The sequence below is a fragment of the Polyodon spathula genome, chromosome 13 (genome assembly GCF_017654505.1).
Source record: "Polyodon spathula isolate WHYD16114869_AA chromosome 13, ASM1765450v1, whole genome shotgun sequence".
In the NCBI taxonomy this organism is placed as follows: Eukaryota; Metazoa; Chordata; class Actinopteri; order Acipenseriformes; family Polyodontidae; genus Polyodon; species Polyodon spathula.
This window is the reverse complement of record NC_054546.1, coordinates 28,345,591-28,361,887: the sequence shown is the minus strand read 5'-3', so window position 1 is coordinate 28,361,887 and position 16,297 is coordinate 28,345,591. Positions and strand designations below refer to the sequence as shown.

General features: G+C 41.9%; 1 protein-coding gene across 1 annotated transcript; it reads left to right on the top strand.

The window, feature by feature from the left end:
* The first annotated feature begins 298 nt into the window (after positions 1-298).
* nop2 (NOP2 nucleolar protein homolog (yeast)) lies at positions 299-16,124 on the top strand. The gene is made up of 16 exons (XM_041268246.1): positions 299-424; positions 1,413-1,564; positions 2,381-2,423; positions 2,713-2,807; positions 3,710-3,984; positions 4,274-4,454; positions 5,159-5,358; positions 5,965-6,054; positions 7,416-7,503; positions 10,574-10,714; positions 10,977-11,116; positions 11,451-11,540; positions 11,953-12,075; positions 12,383-12,480; positions 12,754-12,884; positions 13,269-16,124. Exons 2-16 carry the CDS (start codon positions 1,459-1,461, stop codon positions 13,565-13,567), a joined length of 2,100 nt encoding a protein of 699 aa, XP_041124180.1. The 5' UTR covers positions 299-424; positions 1,413-1,458; the 3' UTR covers positions 13,568-16,124.
* Positions 16,125-16,297: the final 173 nt, after the last annotated feature.

Below are 16,297 nucleotides of genomic sequence, written 5' to 3'. Positions count from 1 at the left end.
AAAAACAGTGTCTTATCGTATTTAAAGTATTAGGTCACGTTTTTGTACTTTTTATGGTAATCAGTTAAGGTTAAATACCATTAGTCAATCGTGTAACCCGCCCTGCAAAATAAGCAAAAGCATTTTCTGGCAATGCAGTTTGCATTAGTGTATAGGAATTAATACAACCAGTTTGGTTCGTGTGTGTTTTCTGCAAAATGGCTTTTTCTCAAAAAAAGTGACGTGTCCCCCTCCCCATGACGTCACCTGCATTCCCTCTATTTCTCTTTCTTCTTTCGAAGCGAATCTTCGCGACAGTGTTAAGTGCCGTATTCCGGTGAGACGTGGTGGTGCACGTGTGGATATCTACAGAGTTTAGCCGCACTGAGAGTGAGCGGTAGGAGTTTATCTCGTCCAAATTCAAGCAAACGATACGGATTCTCCAGTAAGAAATATCTTTATAGTGTTATAAATTATGTTGGAAAGTGTAAACGTTACTGTAGTGTAGTGGAGTGGATATTATTGGGCTCTGTTTCTTTTCAAATTTCATTTGTGAATACGCGTTACGATCTGGATTGTATGTTGGCGCTAAGTTCGTATAATATTAAAACAATCATTTAAATGTGTTTTTAATTGTAACTCTGTTTCAGTATAGTGTTTAGATGGATAAATTAATAGGTCAATGCAGTGTCTTAAAAACAGTATTTGTATTAAAATATACCGTACACGTTTTTACATGTGTTTTTAGCGGTGTACATTTTTGTTGTAACCATATGTAAGCAGTGTTATGTATTTATTACAGTAGATCTTTATCTGATTTAATTCTTCTTATAAGCGTCTTACTCTTATTACAAGCTTGTAATATTACACTCAGATATGTATACTGTACATTTTTATAGTGGTGTTTTTTTAGTATTATTATTGCTTACGCTGTTTTTTTTTTTTTTTTTCCAAACCTGAGGTTTTATTTTTCATCTTTGTGTGTGTCTTGGTAGATTGAGAGGGTTTTTTTTGAAGGGAATATGGCTATATTGTTTCAGCTTTGTGTCTTTATAATGCAATGACCCTATACGGCAATACACCGTGGAGTCTAGATATTCCCCGGAGTTCAGAGCTGCTGTTTAGTTATAGCTGCTTGCCTATGCACACGTAACACAGGCTAGATCAGCCAGTGTCGTTAGAGGCGTAAGATCCAGTACCATCCAGTGATCTGCCACTTATTTTGCTGGCAATATACTAGCTGTGCACTAGATGGTGATGGTGCTTGCTAATGTAAAGATGGCTGATCTGGACTACATCTAAAAGGCAGGAAACAACAACTAACAACTGTCTTGTTGTTAGTGACTAGTTAGAAGGCATTTCAAGTTGAAAATATGTTCATATAAATGGGAATTTTTCTTGAATTTTTTTCATTTTAAAAATCATTCCCTCAGGTATTTGTCGATTTGGCTAGCTGGGTGACAGGAAGTGGTGTCAGAGATGGGCAGGAAGTTGGACCCCACGAACAAGGTGAAGCGCGGCCCAGGGCGCAAATCAAGGAAACAGAAAGGGGCCGAGACGGAGATCCCCAAATTCCTGCAGGACGGTGAGAGCAAACTCATTTCACTTGAGAAATTAAGCAGAGGAAGTAACCTGCCTCTGCTGGGGTCTTCACCAGGGTGTTAGTGTATCACTGCTTCTCTGTCTTTCCAAGTTGATAGTGCACTGGATCCACAGTGTGTTTTTTTTTTTTTCTTGTGTTTTTGTTAATGTCTTTAACGATTTTCAATAAATAACATTACATCTAATATGGAACTAGTCACAATAATTAATTCACCAAGTATTTCACAAATGTTTTTGCTCGGTTTCTTTTGAAGTGAAAATGACAGTGTGCAAAAATGGAAGAGCAGTTTCACCCATTCCAGGGTTTACTGCAAGATTGATTAGCCAAAGTGTAAAGTTAACAAGCTCGGGTGCGTCTCATTAAACTCGCAGTAAAACAAGGAATGGCTCAAACTGCTTTGCAGTGGTAGTCTTATTCCCATTCCTGTAGTGGCAGTACATAATTGGAGCTGTCAGGAATACACATGAAGAACTGAAAGTGTGCCTCGCAGAGAGACAGTCTGCCTCCACACAGCCTCAGATTGCGATACACTTATTAGATTGTGCAGATGTTTTTAGCAAGTAAACTATGGAAACATTTAATAATAACATTGTAAAAAACATGTCAAACTGAGCACATGGGATACTGTCTCTGGCTCTGTCTGCAACTTTAATGAAACTAAACTCTTCAGAATGTAGTAAACTAACACAGACACCAAGAAGAGGGGATTATATTGTAGTGTCAAATTGAACAGGATTATCGGACTGTATGTGCATTCAGATGCGTTTACATTTCTTTTTATCTTTTTTATTTTTATAGATGACGAAGGACCGAAAAGACTTTCCAGTCGAGGGCGAAAAAGGTGAGATCGAGTTTGAGTTTTGATTTTTGAAACGTTGAGGCAAATACACTGAAACTAAATACTTATCCTCATTTAGTCTTTCGGTGAAGTCATACCTTATAGCAGGAAAGACTTAAGGCCAGCTCTGCGCTTTTGCAAAAGTTGAAATTCTTAAACAATCAGGATTATGCTGTAAAATACGTTGTGGTATAACATGAGACAGCACAGGGGAAGCAATGTGATTCATGTAGCTCTGCTGGCTTCACTGTGCCCTGTAGTACAAAATGGGTTGTTTTGGATTGTTTTGCAGGGCAGGGAAACGGGTTTTCCAGAAGAAAAACAAAATGGAGACTGAACGGAAAGACTTGCCAGCGTGCAAAACCCCCACTGCAAACCAGGACAAAGGTACTCCATCTACTGGTTTTGAAAATAACATCTTCATTGGGGAGAAAAAAACAGGGATTTCATTTGGAAAACAGGGATGGAATGAAGACTCCCATTGCATAGCAGTTTTACTAGGAACTAGACTCGGTGTGTATCATTACAAGCATAGTAAATGCTGCTATGTATTGGGAGTCTTATTTCATTTAAGGACATCCGTATTAAAAATATCAAGCAGAAACAAAGTCTGCCATGGTACATTTTGAGTTTACCGTGCTTTCCCCCTGATTATACGATTACTTACTAACCATGCCTGCCATATCTAAGCATACTTCAGTTCTACACGTTGATTTCACAGACTCAGATTAGACTAATATTGCCTTTAGCTAAGCAGGGATGGAAATAGCAGTTTCACCCATTCCAGGCTTTACTACGAACTTGATTACCCTAGTGTATAGGTAACAAGTTTAGGTGTGTCTTTAACTCAGTGAGACCAGGAACAAATCAGACTGCTAAGCAATGGGAGTCTTAGTTCCATCCCTGTAATTAAATAATGAAAGCTATTTTTAAACCCTGTTTTTAATAGGTTTAGAGAGCGGTTTAAGTTATGTCTTGTCAGAGTTCTGTGTAGCCTAAAAGAATGTTTCTAAACACATTTAAGTAAATATAAACAGACCTTAAAGCAGGGTGGTCTATTCCTGATCCTGGAGGGTCATTCCACCCCAGGTTTAACAGATAAAATTATATAATGAACTACTTCGAGTTTGGCTTGAGGCTTAACTGGTTCAATTAAACAGTTTAGAACGGGTGGAAGGGCCACCCCTGGCTGAGAACTTCGTTTTGTGGATGGACCCAATTAGAACTAACACACCTGTATTTCATGAGCACTATACAACCTTTAAATGTTGGTATTTCATTTTTTTCAGCGGTGCCCAAGAAAGGTTTCAGTGACAACAACGCAGAGTGGCTGAGACCGGCCAAGCGCAAGAGAGCAGCTGGAGAAGAGGAGGAGGAGGAGAGTGACTCTGAGGGAGAGGGGGAGTGGAAGAATGAAGAGGGAGAGTCTTCAGAGGAGGAAATGGTGGATGATTACGGAGCCGAAGAGGGGGAAGGTGAAAGTGAGAAGATAGGAGGAGGAGAGTTATGGAGTGCAGAAGAGGAGTCTTCTGAGGAAGAGGAGGAAGGAGATGAGGATTCTGAGGTAATATTATAATTGTAATAATGTTGATAACTGGTGGGTATAAGGCTCCCATTTCACAGCAGTTTGAGCCATTCTGGATTTTACTATGAGTTTAATGCGACACACCTGAGCTTGTTACCTGTACACCGTAGCTAATCAAGTTCGTTGTAAAGCCTGGAATGGGTGAAGCTGCTGAACACATACTGCTGTGTGTGTTCTCTGTCACTCTAGTACTCTTAATTGTACTAGCATTTAGATTTTAGTCTCCAGCACTGTGTTAATTTCATTTTATCATAATTTCTTTAAACAGCTTTTACCTATCGAGCGAGCTGCAGAGCGACAGAAGAAACGAGCGCTGCTGGAGAAAGAGAGAGGAGAGAGGGAAGAAGAGAGCGAGGAAGAGAAGGTGGAAGAGGAAGACGATCTTCAACTCAACATCGAGGAGCTTGAGAAGTTCACCCTGCCCAGCGGACAGGAGATTGAGAAGGAGAATATCCTTTGAGTCCTGCACTGTCAGTGGCATTGACCCTGAGCAGGCAGCGCTCATACACTCGTAGCTTCATACACAAGTTTCAGATTGGTGTCATCTCAATGTACAGGGAAAGGAATGAGACTCCTAAAGCACAGAAACTTCACGCATTCCAAGTTTTACTACGAGCTTGACCAGCCACAGTATAGAGATATCAAGGTGAGGTGTGTCTCATTACACTCAGTCATATTTCCATCCCTGATGTTAAACAGATAACAGATGTAACCTTTCAGGTCCTGTGTGATTCTGTACAAAATGCCATCTTTGTTCAAAGTACTGAACGGCACTTTTTTAGAAAGGAGTTTGAGGTTGGAAGAGAGTGTAACTATATTAAGAAGCCAGTTACAAGACTTCAACATTACTGTCCCAGTGGTCATCCAGCTATACAGTAAAGCGGGTTAAACATCACATACAATCATGCATTGGCACGGATCTTCAGCCAGTGGGGAATGAAACTTCCGTTGCACAGCAGTTTGACCCATTCCTGGTTTTTACACTGGGGCTAATGAAGCTTGTAGTAAAACCTGGAATGGGAGAAACTGCTTTGCAATCTGAATCTTCTTTTAGGCCACGCAAAGGATCAAGTGTGATTGTACGGTAAGTGGCGAGTACGACACTTCCGGTTTGTTGTTGCTTTTCCTTGACCCCACCCCCGCTGCTCTGCACGCGTCCAGCCCCCCGACCTGCAAGTGGTGCACCAGCGAATCAAAGACAATGTGGAGGTGCTCGGGGACTTCAGCAAGAAGAGGGAGGAGGGGAGAGAGAGGGAGGACTACCTGAGGCTGCTGAAGCACGACCTGGCCATGTACTACAGCTACAACACCTTCCTCATCGACAAGCTCATGGAGCTCTTCACAGTGTCTGAGGTGAGGCGTACCAGAGCACCAGCCATGGAACCAAACAAGATTCCTACTGCAGAGCAGTTTCACCCATTCCAGGTTTACTGTGAGTTTCATTAGCCACAGTGTAGCGGGAACAAGCTGAGGCCTGTCTTCTTAAACCGATAGTAAAACCAGGAATGCATAAAACCGTTATGCAATCAGTTAATTGTCATCAAACGCTCAATTTACAAACGCTAAAAGAATAGCAGAGAATTCAATGACAAATGTTTCACCTGGAAGCCTTTGCAGTGTTACGCTCAAAAGACTAGTCGAAACGTCTGGCATTGATTGTCCTCCTTTTCTTTAAGGATGTCTAATTGAGATAGTGCAGGTGTAACGAGAGGGGGCAACACATCCCCCGCCCGTCCGCAGTGGGGGTTGGGGTGAGGGGGGGGGGGGGGGGGGGGGGGTTGTGTAAAGATGCATCAAGTAATCCACAAATCGATTTATTGCTTGCTGTTACTTTGTGAGCCTCAGACATTCATTAATATATAAAGCAGAGCAGTTCATTCTTTTGAAATGGATAAACATGCAAACGTTCACTCTGCTTTTGACGAACACGCCCGTAATCGCCCCTTTTTTACCCATTAGCTGGTGGATTTCCTGGAGGCCAATGAGGTGCAGCGACCTGTGACAATTCGAACCAATACTCTGAAGACAAGGAGGCGGGACTTGGCTCAGGTAGGGAACAGTTTGCCTATCGTGCTGTCGTGTGCTGCCGCATGGATGCTTTGAGGTGAAGTCATGCTATCACCTGTCGGTATGATTCACTTTCAAAGGAGCAGCAGTGAGCCACCATGGTTTTATCTGCTGCCACATTTTAACAAACTGGAATTCTATATATTATAGAGAGAGAGTATGCAGGGATGGAAATAAGACTCCCATTGCATAGCAGCCTGATCCATTCCTGTTTACTATGACTTTAATGTGACACACGTGAGTTTGTTACCTCTACATACTGGGGCTACTCAAGCCTATTAAAACCTGGAATTGGTGAAGCTGCTCTGCACTAGGAGTCTTCTCCCCATCCCTGGAAATAGATTTTTTTTAAATTGTATTATGTACTAACTTGCAGAGAGGTGGAGGAGCAGCAGAAATCACAGCTGCACACCTCTTGTGGTCATTTCTAAATCTTCACTTCCTAACACAAGCGTGACAGAAAAGGGGTTTAGTGTGGTAAGCCTGGTCAGGAATGATCTGAGCGGAAATGGCAGTGAGAGAGAACACGGGAGAGGGAATTAAACAGGGAAGACATCAAATATTAGATACAGTGAGAGAATGTTAAGTAGAAGTTAAGTAGAACTTTTTCAAGTGATATTAAAAAAAAAAAAACACTCCTGACTCCTGTGTTTTGGATTACTGGTTACTGTCAGTATTTCTGAACAAAGCATTCTTCTATAACTATTCAGGGTGTTGAAATAGGAATCCTGCTGCATAGCAGTTTCATCTGTTCCAGGTTGTACTGCAAGCTCAATTAGTCACAGTGTAGAGTAGACAGACTTTGGTGAGTGGATCAAACAGCTATGCAAAGGGAGTCTTGTTTTCATCCTTGCAATAGGGCAGTTGATTTCACACAGCATACAGAAGAGCTTACCAGCATATGTCCGGGAGCAGCAGTCTTTAAAAGAAAACTCAAAAAGTATTTTAAAGTCTAAATGTATAACATAGTGTACATACTGCTGGCTTCACAGACCTGATTAGTACTAATCTTGCAGTACCTAATATTACCTTAGGTAAGGTAATCCAAGATGAGACCTAGTTGAGGTCTGTGAAACCAGCCCTTAGTATGTTTGAAACCAATTGTAAACCCACTTCCTTACAGCCAATCAGTTGTCTCCAGTTCCAAGTCCAGTTAAGCCATCCATATTGCTGAATTTAGAAATGCTTAAAGGAACATGTTAAATGCAGTATCTTGAAACGTTTGTTCCTTTAAAAATTATAATACATTTGAGTATGTATAAAATAGCTTGTCTGTTCGGTCCTGGCTGCGTGTGAATGTTCTTTTACTGATTTCCCCCCCCCCCCCCCCCCCCCCCCCACAGGCACTCATTAACCGCGGGGTGAATCTGGACCCCCTAGGGAAGTGGTCCAAGGTTGGGCTGGTGATCTTCGATTCCTCTGTGCCTGTCGGTGAGTGTGTAGATCCAGCATCATGTGTTTGAAATATTCAGATATTGGAGCATGAGACTGATGTGAGCAGAGGCTGGGTGGGAACCGCAAAAGAGTATCTTAACTGCTGTGTAAGAGAGAGGCTCGTCTGCATTGGTGGTTCTAGAGCTTAACCGCATCTCTCCAACAGGGGGCAGAATCAGTGACAGCAGTGCATCACACAACACTGCTTGCTAAACTGGCATCAGATTACAGTTAGTTATGCTGAGGGGTCTACCTAAATCGCAATTTCGCAGAAATCGTGAAATTGAGGGTTCACCGCAAAATTCACCTCTGGGCCAGTGCATTCCGGATAAGTACAGAGAGGAAGAAAAAAATGGTTTAAATGAACTACTGCACAACGAAAGCAACGCAAACTACATATCTTCCTTCTGTGTGTAAAAAAAACCAACACCTTAGACAAAGCGGTTAACTTTCTTGATTACTGTTCAGGTGACAGCAATGTTTTAATCAACCTATCAGTGCATCTGTACTGGCTTTTCTGTGATTACAGTTGGGGGTGGAACGTGCTGCATTGTTTTGATTTAGGTTACTAAAATTTAGTTTTCAGCATTGGAGGTAAAATAGCAGAAATGGAGGACAAAGAAAAAAAAAAAAAGCAAAGTATATTTTGGTGATTGATCGTGTCAAGATATTTCCCAAAGAAACTGTACATACAGATGGAGGTAGTTGTTTTGCACATCTTCTAATGTGACTTAAAGAAAAAACTTCAGCTTCAGTAGTACACGTTAAACAAAAGGCTAGTACATAGGTTGCTGAACAAAATTTAAAATAAACATCTTTCAGAAAACAAACTGGAAAGTCAGCACAGACCAAAAGTATTCCTGTTGGTTGTAGCCAAGTTAAATCAGTACTACATGTACGATGTAGCACAGCCACCTCGCGCCAAACAAACTGCTGCTTACTTTAAGCGCAGTTACAATATTAGACCAGAATAGGCACGTTTTCTTTGCTTTTTAATCGGTACTAATAGAATAAATTATTGAATGGGACAAATACATGACAATGAATTTGCTACATGTATTGACTTTATTAAAGTATGCCAGATGCCCTTGGGTAACCAAGTTTTGGGGCTGTTTCTAATCGATTTCCACATCTGTCTAACTTGGCAAAGCTTTGCCTTAACTTCCAGCCAATTTGGTGTATGCAGAACGTGCAGTCTCAATGTACAGTGGCTCTCAAAAGTATTCAACCCCACTTTTCCACATTTTATTGTGTTACAATTCTGAATCAAAATGGATTTAATTAGGAGTTTTTGCCACTGATCAACACAAAAAAAGTTCATAATGTCAAAGTGAAAAATAAAAGCTATAAATTGTTGTAAATTAATTATTTATATATAAAACAGAAAATAATTGATTGCATAAGTATTCACCCCCTTTGCTATGACACACCTAAATAAGCTCTGGTGCAACTAATTGTCTTTAGAAGTCACATAATTAGTTGAATGGAGTCCACCTGTGTGCAATTAAGGTGTTTCACATGATTTCAGGTTAAATACACCTGTCTCTGGGAGGTCCCACAGTTGGTTAGTACATTTCCTAACAAAAACTACATCATGAAGACGAAGGAACATTAAAAGCAAATTCGGAATAAGGTTCTTCCAAAGCACCAATCAGGGGTAGGATAGAAGAACATTTCCAAGGCATTGAATATCCCCCGGAGGACAGTAAAGTCCATTATTAAGAAATGGATAGAATATGGCACAACTGTGAATCTGTCTAGAACAGGCCGTCCTCGAAAACTGAGTATCTGGGCGAGAAGGGCACTAGTCAGGGAGGCCTCCAAGAGGCCTTTGGCAACTCTAAAGGAGTTACAGTCTTCCACGGCTGAGCTAGGAGACACTGCATATGGCAACAATAGCCTGGGTGCTTAACAAAACTAGCCTTTATGGGTGAGTGGAAAAAAGAAAGCCATTGTTGAAAAAAAACTTGCATCAACTCTTGGCTAGAGTTTGCCAGAAGGTATGTGGGAGCCTCTGGGACCAAGTGGAAGAAGATTCTATGGTCTGATGAGACCAAAATAGAGCTTTTTGGCCTCAACGCTAAGCGTTACAAGCCTAACACTGCATATCATCCTGAGAACACCATCCCTACCGTGAAGCATGGTGGTGGCAGCATCATGCTATATGGATGCTTCTCTGCGTCAGGGCCTGGAAAGCTCGCGAAGATAGAGGGCAAAATGGATGCAGCAAAGTACAGAGAAATCCTGGAGGCAAACCTACTGAAGTCTGCAAGAGACCTGGGACTTGGGAGAAGATTCATCTTCCAGCAGACAATGACCCCAAACATACATCCAAAGCCACACTGGAGCGGCTTAAAAACAAAAAGGTCAATGTCCTGGAGTGGCCCAGTCAAAGCCCGGACCTCAATCCAATTGTGAATATGTGGAAAGAGTTTAAAATTGCTGTTCATCAGAGTTCCCCATCTAACTTGACGGAGCTTGAACAATTTTGCAAAGAAGAATGGAAAATTGCAGTGTCCAGATGTGCAAAGCTAGTAGAGACTTATCCAAATAGACTCATGTCTGTAATTGCTGCCAAAGGTGTATTTACCAAATATTGACAAGGGGGTGAATACTTACGCAATCAATTATTTTCTGTTTTGTATTTGTAATTAATTTAGAACTTGGCTGCTTGTATGCTGCGTAATAGGATCAAATGAACATTGAAAGATTTTGGTAAGTCATAAACTAAATGAGTCTGTATTCATAGCAACTATAAAACACACTGTTCATTCAGAAACCATTCGGTGAACTGCAGTGAGCTCTGCTGTGCTTTTGGTCTAGAACCTGTTGTGTTTTAACCGTTTCGAATGCTTTATCACTGACATTGTAAGTGTGAGATCTACACTCTCGGTGACATTAGAAGTGTAGTTGCTGCTCATAGCTTCCAATGGGGACTTGACTTAAAATAGGATATCCACATTGAGTCGTTACCTCCCTGGTACTGAAGCGTGCGCACACAGAAAGCAGGGCTGAGATTCCTGCAGCCTGGTTGATGCACCCTGTCGCCCCCTGCTGTTTGTTCCAGGTGCGACCCCGGAGTACCTGGCTGGTCACTACATGCTGCAGGGCGCCTCCAGCTTGCTCCCTGTCATGGCCCTTGCGCCACAGGAGAACGAGAAGGTGCTGGACATGAGTGCCGCTCCCGGGGGCAAGACCAGCTACATGGGTGAGTCGCCGTCTGCGTCGCCATGTGGCTCTGGGTTCTCATGAGCAGAGACACAAAACCAGTTCCGTGCCTGAACCGCAATGGCCCCAGTTTCCTTTAACAGCTGTCTGTCGTCACCCCTTGTACAATGTTTACCACATTATTTTTGCAGTTTTTCCCCCCATGCTTTTCCCATGGAGGTGTGATACATGTTTTGATATTGATGATGTTCTGCTCGCTTTCTCTCTCTCTCTGTCTATCTGTCCTTCCCTCCCTCTCTCAGCCCAGCTGATGAAGAACACTGGGGTGATCCTGGCTAACGATGCCAACGCAGACCGGCTGAAGAGTGTGGTGGGAAACTTGCACCGACTGGGTATCACAAACAGCGTGGTGTGCAACTACGACGGGAGAGAGTTCCCCAAGGTACAGAGCAGCCTTCAGCCAGAGCAGGGCTAGAAACTCACACTAGCCCTGCTGCTCCACTTAGTCCTGGGGTTCACAACTCCCAGAATGACAATACTACTCCCATTGCATAGCAATTTGATCCATTTCTGCTTTTACTAGGAGGTAAATAAGACACACCTGAGTTGCCTTCACACTGGGGTTAATCAAGCTGGCAGTAAAACCTGGAATGGTTGAAGCTGCTGTGCTGTAGCAGTCTTATTTCCATCCCTGGTGATGAAGACTTTGCAGTAAAAGGATGGGAGGGTGTGTGGTGTGTGTAAGTGCTGGTGTTAAACTGAGATGTTCTGTTCAGGTGATGGGAGGTTTCGATCGAGTTCTTTTGGACGCTCCTTGCAGTGGAACGGGAGTCATTTCAAAGGACCCGGCCATCAAAACTAGTAAGGTAAGAAACCAGCAAGGTAAATAAAACAACCAGAAAGAAAGACTTTCTTTAAATCACCGGAGACTAAAATGTTTGGGATGTTGCCGCCTTCAGTGTACCTGTGAAAGCAGGCACTAGACAAAACGTTTCTCTACTTGACTGTCTTCTATTTTATCCAGTAGATCATGAACATATTCACTGTGTTGTATAAATACATGTATAAGTGTGTCTTGTTTTGACTACAAGATAAGGAGCTGCTCTTCAGAGCCAGCTATACAACAATTGTCTTTATAATGGGTCCAGTACTTCAGCTATTGTTAATGTGAGCTAAGAGAATGGGTTGTAAAGATGGTTAGCATTCCTTTAAAGTCGTGCCAGTGATTATTTTTCTAATAAGATGTTGTTGATAGTGTTTGTGTTTCGTGCTCCTCAGGATGAGAAGGATATCCTCCGCTGTGCTCACTTACAGAAGGAGCTGATCCTCTCCGCCATCGACTCCCTGGATGCTTCCTCAGAGACGGGGGGCTATGTGGTGTACTGTACCTGCTCTGTCATGGTGAGAGCACACTTCAATTACTGCGCAACGTGCACACCTCGCTGCATTACTGGACAATCACACACAGCTATACAGGATAATGGGGCAATGCTGGGCAAAGTCACCGTGCTGTATTGTACACAGGGCAATGCTGGCAGGACCGCACTGTGTAACACTAATAAAAAACCCTGTACAGAACTACAGCAGCTTCCCAAAATGGTGTATATAAAGTTGTAATCTTGTGCGCTGACATTTGCTGCTGTGTGCTGGGGAGAGCCTCGCTGTTATCCTGTCCTCTGAACCTTGTCTCTTGCTGCTTGTCCTGCAGGTGGAGGAGAACGAGTGGGTCGTGGATTACGCTCTGAAGAAACGAAATGTGAAGCTGGTCCAAACCGGTCTAGATTTTGGAAAGCAGGGTTTCACCAGGTGAGAGAGCCCACCCCTCCTGTGTTTTTCTGTTTTTTCTCTCTGTGTCACAGGGCTGTCTCTGGGTTAGGTGGTCTCTGGGTCGGGCTCAGTGAAGGCTCAGAGGCACTCCTCAGAATATTATTGTTTGAGGCTGTCTGTAGTCTGTGGAGTTGCAGCATTCAATGATATTTTTCACCCACTTTTTCATTTAGTTTTAGTTATTTATTCCATAAACTTGTGTGTGTATATTATAAAAAATATAAATGATCTCTTCTCCCCCCACCAATCCAGGTTTAAGGAGCGTCGTTTCCACCCCTCTCTGAAGCTGACTCGAAGGTTCTATCCTCACACTCACAACATGGACGGCTTCTTCGTGGCCAAATTCAAGAAGTTTTCAAACGCCATTCCCAAACTCGTCAAGGGTGAGAAACACTGGGAGGGGGGAAGGTTTACTGGAAGAACATAGTAAATTAACACAGACACTAATGTATGGTGTAGCTCTCTTTCTCTGCAACTTTAATGAAACTAAACTCTTAGAGTATAGGAAAATACAGTATACATCCTTCTTGGTGACTGGGCTAATGTCAAACGGGACTATATTACTGTGAGGCAGTGGAGCTGCCTCCCTGCTTTATTGAAACTAAGCTCTAGACGAATGTAGTAAATTAACAGACAGCAAGAAGGAATTCTATTGTCGTGTCAAACTGAACAGGATACTCTTTCTGTCTGTCTGGAGCTTTGAAATCAATTCCCCTAATTTGTTGTATTTTCTTAATCACTTTTTTTTTTTTTTTTATTCTTTTCAGAAGGAGAGAAGGATCCTCAGGAGGGGGAAGTGGAGGCCACAGAGAAAAAACACACAACTGACAAAAACACAAAGAACTCAAAAAAACCCAAACAGACCGATTCCAAACCCGCCACTGCAGCCAGAGATCAGGGTGCAAAGGTCACCAAGGTCACCAAAGCCAAGGGGGTAGGAAACCAAGACACGAAAGAGAAAAAAGCAAAGAGCAGAGTGACGAAGAAGAGGAGGTTTGAGAAGAAGAGCAACGGCAGGATGGGAAAGAACAAGTTCAAGAAATTCAAGAAGCTGAAGACCGTGTGATCAGTCCTCCAGGAACAGAGCTGGAATAGAAATACTAACGAAATTGAAATTCAGTGAGAAACGCTTTGACGAGAAGACTTTCTCAGTGTAAATTGAATGACAGTTTCAATGAAGGTATTGGGAGACTTGTAGTCAGAACATTTTTCATGGAATTTTAGTTTCTTTCAGTATTTCTAAATGCAAACCAAACGAATGAGACAGTCTGAGAAGTCTCTTCAAGTCGCGTTTTCTTGAATGACCTTTTTACGATGTTTGGCATCATTGTGTGTGGTTCTTATTATAGTTACTCGTACTGTTTTATTTCTTTTTTTGTTTTTATTGTTTTGCTTTGACAGAGTTCAGGAGCTGCTCTTCCATTCCAGCTGTCTGCCATAGACTTAAGTAACATAGGCTAGATCAGACCAAAATGTCTGCTTAGAAGCGAGAGTCAGCGCCATCTAGTGATTGGATCAACTCTCTTATTTTGCTTGGCAATACACTAGCTGGTGCTCATGTTTGCGAATGTAAACACTATGGCTGATCTAGCCTACATTACATATCTGTGGTAGGCAACTAAAAGAGCAGCTCCTGAACTCTGTCAAAGCAACACAGGCATCTAATATCTGAGTCACCCCTAAGAGCCACTCACAATGAATGCAGACAGCATGAACAGGTAAGGTGTCGAGCGCCACACACAAGGACGCTGGAACTAGGGGTGCTGGGGGTGCAGGAGCACCCCCTTGGCTTTGCATGGCTTCTGTCATATGCAGGGGTTACAGTTTTGTTTAATGGCTTTCTGCGCCCCTACTTTAAAAATCATTTCTGTTCCACTTGGCACACACTGATTTATTTGATTATTCACATTGAAACTTCCACAGCAATCAGGTCAGCGTTATTGGTGGTGTTCAGGATGATTTCCTGTTCAGAGTGAAACGAGGTAAGAAAGAGCTGCTTGGGTTTGTGATGATCACTTCTTTTGTTAGACTGTGGAGAACAGTGATCCACAGAAACCCAAGCAGCTGTTTCCTCACTTGCAATGGTAAATTAGCCCGATCAACAGCATTGTCCCTCGTCTGTGGAGAGTTTGAGCCGGACAATTGAATAATTGTTTTGTGTAGCACGAAGGGACCATTAAACGAAATTTTAAAATAAATAAGAAAATGTCACTTGAAGATGCTTACTCTTTCAAGACTTAATAAAAACAAAGTGGTCTTGTGTTTGTAGTGTTTTTTCATTAAAATTATTGCACAGCTGTAGTTTAAAGTCTGTTTTGAAGTGTGTCTGAGTCGAGAGGACCAGCTTTTCGACTGGGCGTCGTGGTCAATGTGTTTTACACTAACAAAGGCATTGGAGCCAAAGCCATTGTCTACTGGACTTCAGAGTTCATTGGAGCATTTTACAGCACTGCATGGAAATCCAATTGGATTTCTTCAACCACCTATCTATCTGTGACTGTCCCAAGATTTAACCCTTTCATGCATGGTGCCCTCACATGTATGCATGTGTGATGACCTCATATGAGGATGCTATTTTTCCCACACACAAATCAATGGAAAATATTTTCAGTCAAATTATATATGTCTGGTACTCCTTTGTCAGCTATTTCTAATATATCATACATGAAAGGGTTAACAAATCGTTTGATTCGGTGCTGTAAAATGCACTAATGAACTCCAGTGGTGCCTCATCGGGGTGTGTGCAGGCTGGTCAAATTAACCTTTTACATTTCTGTAAAGTTTTACCTTTTAAGTGCTTGTTAAACTTTCTCATTGCCGTCGAAATTTCCAAATGTGTGTCCGATTTGAAACATGAAGAGCAGTGGCAAACACCTGCCACATATGCAGTCCCTAATAACTTAGGCAAATTACATCTGTGTATTGACAGTGCTATGGCAGCTGAATCAGTCCCTTCGTGTACACCATATTGACACAATCCCATGTGGTCTTACAATGTCACTTTTAAGAAGCCTCGTGGCAGTTAAAGAATTATTAAATTGTTTTGTGCAAAACAAATTTTGATTGATTTACTTTGTTTTTATTTTAGGTGTTTTCACACCACCAGGTTTACTGCAAATAAGTGCTCCAGTTGGAACATGAAGCTGACTTTATTGTATTGTTTCTGAAAATAAATCATTCATTTCCTCCACTTCATAATGTATGTTGTGGAAAATATGGTATCTTTCTCTGCTCCACTGGCACACAGCAGCTGGAGGCTGTTGAGAAAGTATAAAAGCCTCCCTTTATCTTTCTAGTTTCACTTCAATAAAACTGATGAAGGCATTGGAGTCCAAACACTTGTTTGCTTGACTCCGTTTCTTCTAGTTTTGATAACTTGGATGAAGGCACCAGCTTGATAGTTTGAATGTACAGTAAAATGAAGACAAGACACCATTGATTACTTTTTTGACGTTTATGTTTGCTTAATGCTGTCAAGTTATACAAATCGTTTTCATTTTTACATTTTTTTATTTCATTTTATTGTTTTTATACAAAAAGTGTACTGCTGCTAATATAATACAGCTGAAATGTTTTAAGCACCAGATATCCTGTTAATAAAGATAGTACAGTAACAACACAAACAATACAAATATAGTGAAATAAATAATCACTAACTTTGCGGCAGCCTGTGCTGTGCATCTCTGGGAGCCTGTGTGCTGTTTGTTCATCCAAACTGTCCTGTTACAGTGGCAGGCTAACATGATTAGGACCCCAGTGAAAGTGAAAGGCACTCAACTTGTCTTTCAGTAGGACA

Bases quoted from the DNA above. Each gene is read 5' to 3' on its own strand.
- nop2 (XM_041268246.1), top strand. From the start codon at position 1,459: ATGGGCAGGAAGTTGGACCCCACGAACAAGGTGAAGCGCGGCCCAGGG. The intron at 6,055-7,415 runs GTAGGGAACAGT...CCCCCCCCACAG, and splicing joins GGAGGCGGGACTTGGCTCAG to GCACTCATTAACCGCGGGGT. The intron at 11,541-11,952 runs GTAAGAAACCAG...CGTGCTCCTCAG, and splicing joins CGGCCATCAAAACTAGTAAG to GATGAGAAGGATATCCTCCG.